The 5,803-nt window shown below is 45.0% G+C and overlaps 1 protein-coding gene and 1 long non-coding RNA gene across 2 annotated transcripts in view; both read right to left on the reverse strand.

Annotated features, from left to right (window-relative positions):
- Window positions 1–305: 305 nt before the first annotated feature.
- Window positions 306–5,803, reverse strand: part of LOC141370600 (uncharacterized) — a 26,856-nt gene continuing 21,358 nt past the window's right edge. The window contains exons 2-3 of the long non-coding RNA XR_012374774.1: window positions 1,864–1,926; window positions 306–530 (exon numbers count right to left, since the gene is read on the reverse strand). This is a non-coding gene — a long non-coding RNA (uncharacterized lncRNA). The remainder of the gene's footprint in view (window positions 531–1,863; window positions 1,927–5,803) is intronic.
- LOC141370583 (large ribosomal subunit protein uL11-like) lies at window positions 3,906–4,441 on the reverse strand. Its single transcript, XM_073880649.1, has one exon. The coding sequence runs from the start codon at window positions 4,439–4,441 to the stop codon at window positions 3,944–3,946; it is 498 nt and encodes a 165-aa protein (XP_073736750.1). The 3' UTR covers window positions 3,906–3,943.

Consider the following 5,803-nt stretch of genomic DNA (forward strand, 5'->3'; position numbering starts at 1 on the left):
ATGAAATTGTATGGTAAGATTTAGATATGAAGGTATGTATTAACAGGAATTCAACATTAGGAAGATAATATGGCTTAGTGGTCAAATACAGAAGCTTTGGCGTCATGTTGCTCAAAATCAAATCCTGCTTCTATTACTTACTAGCTTGGTGACTTTGAGTGAATTTAAACCCTAGATTTTTCAACTATAAAGCGGAAATGAAAACAGTACCTAGCTCATACAGTTACTGTGAGAAGTAAATGAGATATTGTAAATAGAACAGCTGATGAAACTAAATTCTATAATGAGTAAGATATTCTGAGAAATGATTTTATTTAGCAGTGCTTTGTATGACTGAACTAGAGGGAAAGGGCTGGAGAGCTAGGGGCAAAGAGCAACTTGTTTCTTCTGAGCACTTCTGTGCCCATAGCCACTTTGTGATTGGGAGAAGAAACCTTGAAAGAAGTATGAGCCCCACAAAAATAGGCCGTTGTCAGTCTGAGCAGGGAGGAGCAGGAGTAGGTACCCAGATTGTGGTCACCTGGTAGCATCTGTGTAGAAATAGAAAAGGAGTACACTGTTTGGGTTTAAGGGGCTTAGAGGGAAGTACCTGGGAAAATGCTTTGACCTATTTATTCCCCTCCTGTCTTCTACTGCATTATGCTTTTGTTCTTAAGGCCACAGAAATTGCAAAGCAGAAGTAATGCAAAACAGCATCCTTGACATGCCCAGCACAGAGTCTGGCAAATAATCAGCATTCAGTAAACATCCTTCAAGTCCTAAGGATGCTTATACCTACAAGCATATGCTTGGATCCATGCTGAGGATTTGCTCTGCAACCAGAACTATATAATACCCCAACTTAGCATCTAATATCTGTTTCAAAGGAAACTGGAAGAGACTAGTTGTATTATTTTAAAGAACTGCCACCCCAAAATCCCTGCCCTTTGGAATATACAGGCCTTATTATTTAGGATTAGGTTAGGTCACAAGTGACAAGAAACCTGAAATAACAGTGGCTTATTCCTTCTCATCTAAATGAGGTCTAGAGATTTGACAGTTTAGGGTAGATATGATAGGGCGACAATCAATTTTCTGTTTTTGCTCTGCCATCCTCAATATGTGCCTTCCACCTCATGGTCCAAGATAGCTACCCAAGTTCCAGCTATGACATCCACAGGAAGGAGGAATGAGAGAAATAGGGAATGCCTCTTCATTTAGGGACATTTCTGGATTGTTGTACACACAACTTCCATTGCATTTGGTGGCCAGAAATAAGTCATGTGGCCACACTCAGCTGCAAGGGAGGAAAGCTAGAAAATGTAAACTGTATAGGGATGGCTATGCGCTCAGACAAAAATCTGGGTTTCATTATAAATGAAGAGGTAGATAATATATACTAAAATGGACAAATAATGATCTCTTCCACACAGAAACATTCCGGCCAGTAAACATGTGCATCAACAATGCAAAGATGGGGGGAAGGGTGTGAGGGGGTGGGGGAACATGGGGCATTCAACATGGTAAGATTCATCAAATGGTCCTTCCCTGAATTAAACATGCATTTCCTGGAAGACCTCAATTACAGGCAGAAAGTAACATTTATAGAGTACCTACTATGTGCCCAGTACTTTCATACACATTAATGAATCCTAGAGAAGTAAAATGACTTGCCCAAGGTCACAGAGCTAGGGCAGAAGGGAGGGAGCCAGGATTTAACTTTTAGATCTCAAGCCCTATAATGGCTGCCACATTACTGTTTTTTGAGGGTCAGATACCAGGAGCAAGGAAGATTCTAAGTGAATGCCAGTGTTATAGTACTGGGTTTACTGCTAGGCTGTGAATGCCGTGGGCTTTTTAAGTTAAAACAGTGTTAAGACTTACATAGGCTCTAAATTCCCAGAAAGAGAGACAAGGGGGTCTGGCTCCCAGGTGATGCTTTGTTTTCTGAAAGAAACAGAATTATTGAGGGATTTAGATGCAAGTTTAGTTCCTGAATTTTCTTTCCTGGCTGACTAAGGGTGGGGGGCTGAGGGTGAGGGAAGATAGGAAACAAAGGATTACCTGCGGCCCTTGTCCAAAAATATCCCTTCCCACTACACACCAATTAGAGATACATTTGTGTTAACCAGCTTCTCCTTTAAAAGCAATTACTGCCATGCCAAGCCTCATTAACAACGCAGCGTGAATTCCTTTAAACAGACAGTTCACTCAGCTCTTAGCTGAGGTCCTGTAAGTGTCCAGCTAGAGTCCCTGGATTTACCAAAGAGCAAATTTATGAAGTAAATACATGTCTCCATTTATTACAATTAAATAAGGGAAGCCGATTCAGAAAGATGACTGTAGCAATGGGTGGTACAGAAAATGTACTGGAAGAGGGTCAGCCTTCATGTGTTTTTCATTGACCGGCACAAAGCAGTGAGGAAAGACAACAAAGCAAAAGACTGATTCAAAGCCCAGAAGACCACTAATTCACTGCTAAGGGCAGGCAATGTGAGGTAGTAGCAGTTGCTTCCAGACCTGGACTGTTCCTTCATGCATAGCAGGATTCCAATGCTAGCCACCAGCTCAACACAACTGCTTTAACTCTGACACCCTTGCTCAAATTATAAATTTCATTGCATAAATAATAAGTACTGCTCTTCCTATAGATCCAGTAGAAATAGACTTCTCTAGTTCTATCTCTTCTCCTTGAAGTTAATTTTTAAAAAACAAAACTTATTTTAAAAAAATGCAATGTGCTTTATAAAGGAAAAAATATCACACAGAAGACATTGGTGTTCTAGGTAAGCAAGGGAGCTACCTCAATCAAATGAGCATTTGCTGTGAGAGGGGGAGCAGAAACTCAGCTCTGTGACTGCAATCCTTGTGGCTGAGTCCTGGCTTGCCACTTACTGGAAGTGTGTGTTTTAGCAGATCTTAACCTTGCTCGCCTCTATTCCTCATTAGTGAAATGCAATCATTGTGAGTTATGAATAAATGAAATGTTCCTTTTCCTTCCTCTTCTTGTTCTGCCAAAGCATTCATGTTCACAACTCCAAAGATTTATAGAGATTTCTATTATTTGCTTGCATTAGAATTTCCTAACTTCAGTTAAGTCAACATGATGCAAGAGGATCAAGACCTTTTTGGTCATTTACTGGGCTAAAATCTTGTCAGACATGTCTACAGGATCCAAAATGGGAAAAGCCATATCATTCAAAAGACCCGAGAATATGATAAGTTCAGAGTGATGTCAGGTACAGGATACTAAATGTCAGGAAGACTTCAGTAGGATATTTGGCTAGTTTAGTCACCACCCCAAGGCCTAATACATATCTTCATTATTAAATACCATGAATGGGGAGCCTCAGAGCTAATCTGATGCCAAGTCACTTAAACACTGAACAAGATGTAAAGCTCCCCCGAATTTCTTACACAAGATCCAGATCAAGGCAGGTCACTCCAGCTCTGACCTGAGCACCAAATCTAGGGGGATAAAGCATCAGGAATGAGCCAGCACCAAGGCACCCTTTCACACAGGTTTCCATAAAGAGCCACTTATATGCCTGCCCAAACCCACTGGTTCTACCTCCTTGAGGGGAAATTAAAAGAGCAAACATTGCCTAAAAGCACCAGTGCAGCTCCTATGAAATAAATGTTGAAAAAATATCAAAAGAAACTTCAAATTATAGCATAAGTGGGGTGCCACCACATCTCAGGCGAGCCCTGACACCTGCCCAAAGTTTGGAATTGTCCTAGCGACTGAGAACCCAGGCTGAGCCTGGAGGTACAGGGTGGCTGATCCCAGCTGTAGGGAGAAGAGGCCCAAAAGTTTAAGGTCAGTCAGGACCTTCCTTTTAGCATGGACACACATTTTGCAGTCTCTTGGTGAAAGGAAATGAGCTGGGTGGCTGGGGAATGGTTGAGAGTCTTTTTTTTTTGGTTGTCAAATGATCCTTTATTGAAACATTTTCCTTTGTAGTTAGCTCACTGGGCATTCCACTGCACCACTGTTGATGTCATCTATGATGTCATGAGGGTGGCGGCCATCAACATTGCAGCCCACAGACTGGGCAGTCCCCAGGATTTCTTTAATGGTTCCAGAGAGTTCTCTGGCTAAAGATCGGTGTTGCATCTGTCGGGCAAAATTGACAATCTCATCAGAAGTGATATTTCCACTGTGCTTAATGTTTTTCTGCTTCTTTCTGTCTCTTGGTGGTTCCTCAAGGGCTTTGATAATCAGGGCAGAGGCAGAAGGTACCACTTCAATCTGGGCCTGTCTGTTCTGAATGGTCAGTTTCACCGTAATCCTTAGACTCTTCCAATCACTGGCTGCCTTGGCAATGTCATCACCAACATTTTTTGGAGACAGACCCAGCGGGCTGATCTTCAGGGCCAAGGCAGACGTGGCACCGACTTCACCACCAGTGCACCTCAGGTACACGACTTTGATCTCGTTGGGGTCGAACTTAGGCGGCATGGAGGAAGTGGCTGGTGTCGGATGAACCCGGATTTGGGACGACCGAAGAAAGTTGCACCTTTGCCTCCCCGAGCCAAAAGCCAAAAGCCAGTTGAGAGTCTTTACAGTGATTCAAGGTGAGGGCTTCAGAGAGTCTTGATGGTGTGAATACAAAGAAGGCAATGAATCGTGGATCACTACATCAAAAACTAATGATGTATTTTATGGTGACTAACATAAAATAAAAAACAAAACAAAACAAAACAGGGGGGCGGAGCAAGATGGCGGAGGAATAGGAGACCTAGATTTCGTCTGGTCTCAGGAATTCAGCTGAATAGGGATCAAACCATTCTGAACACCTACGAACTCAACAGGAGATCAAAGAGGAGAGTAGCAACAACTATCTGAACAGAGGAGCGACCACTTTCTGGAAGGTAGGACGTGCGGAGAAGTGAATCCGAGGCGATATTCGGGAGGATAGACGGCGGGGGAGGGGCCTCCGCCGGCCGCTTCTGGCAAGTGATAGAGTCGCAGAGCACAAAATCGGAACTGTTAGAAGTTGGCTCCGCTGAGGGACGTCGCTCCAGTGGCTAAGCAGGGGGTGGAATCCTCCCGGGACAGTGTGGTCTCAGGACCCTCGGGGTCACAGAAAGACTGGGGGTGCCTGAATGCGCCAGAGCTCCCAGGTATCGGAGCGGGGAAGCCGGCTGCAGAGACGGACCTGAGGCGTGGGCTCTCAGCTTGGGGTGGCCATAAACTGTGATCCGTGGCCCAGTTGGGCCACTGCTCCTCCAGCAGGGACCCAACAGGCGGCAGATCCGGGGAGACTCCCCTTCCTTCCCGGGAAGGAGCGGCGCAGGAACGCACCGCAGGGATCTGCTGGGTTTGGAGACTCCACACGGGGTCGGGTGCCAGAGATAGCAACGCTCGGTCACAGGCCGGGGGAGGATGGAGAGCGGCCAGAGACCAGGGACAAGGGAATGACTGCTTTTCTCTGTGGGCGCACTGAGGAGCGGGGCCCCGAGTTCTCAGCTCCTCCGGGTGGAGATTGGGAGGCTACCATTTTTGCCCTGGTCCTCCAAGGCTGTATGGAGAGCTTGCAGGGAACAAAATCTCCTGAGTTCAAACCCGAGCAGCTTGCTTAGCCCGGAACGACAAGGGCGGGGCAATTCAGCCTCCGGCAAAGACATTTGGAAACCACAGCAACAGGCCTCTCCCCCAGAAGATCAGCACGAACAGCCAGCAAGCCAAGACCAAGTTTACGGATCAAGGAGAACGGGAGAACTCCAGCGCTAGGGGAATACTGCACATAGAATTCATGGCTTTTTTTTACCATGATTCATTACTTCATCAAAGTTAATTTTTGTTAACTGTTTTTTTTTT

This window comes from Callorhinus ursinus, unplaced genomic scaffold (genome assembly GCF_003265705.2).
Source record: "Callorhinus ursinus isolate GAN/ISIS: 27379988/994484 unplaced genomic scaffold, GSC_fseal_2.0 scaffold39, whole genome shotgun sequence".
Classification (NCBI taxonomy): domain Eukaryota; kingdom Metazoa; phylum Chordata; class Mammalia; order Carnivora; family Otariidae; genus Callorhinus; species Callorhinus ursinus.

Coding starts and splice junctions, on each gene's coding strand:
- LOC141370583 (XM_073880649.1), bottom strand. CDS start 4,441: ATGCCGCCTAAGTTCGACCCCAACGAGATCAAAGTCGTGTACCTGAGG.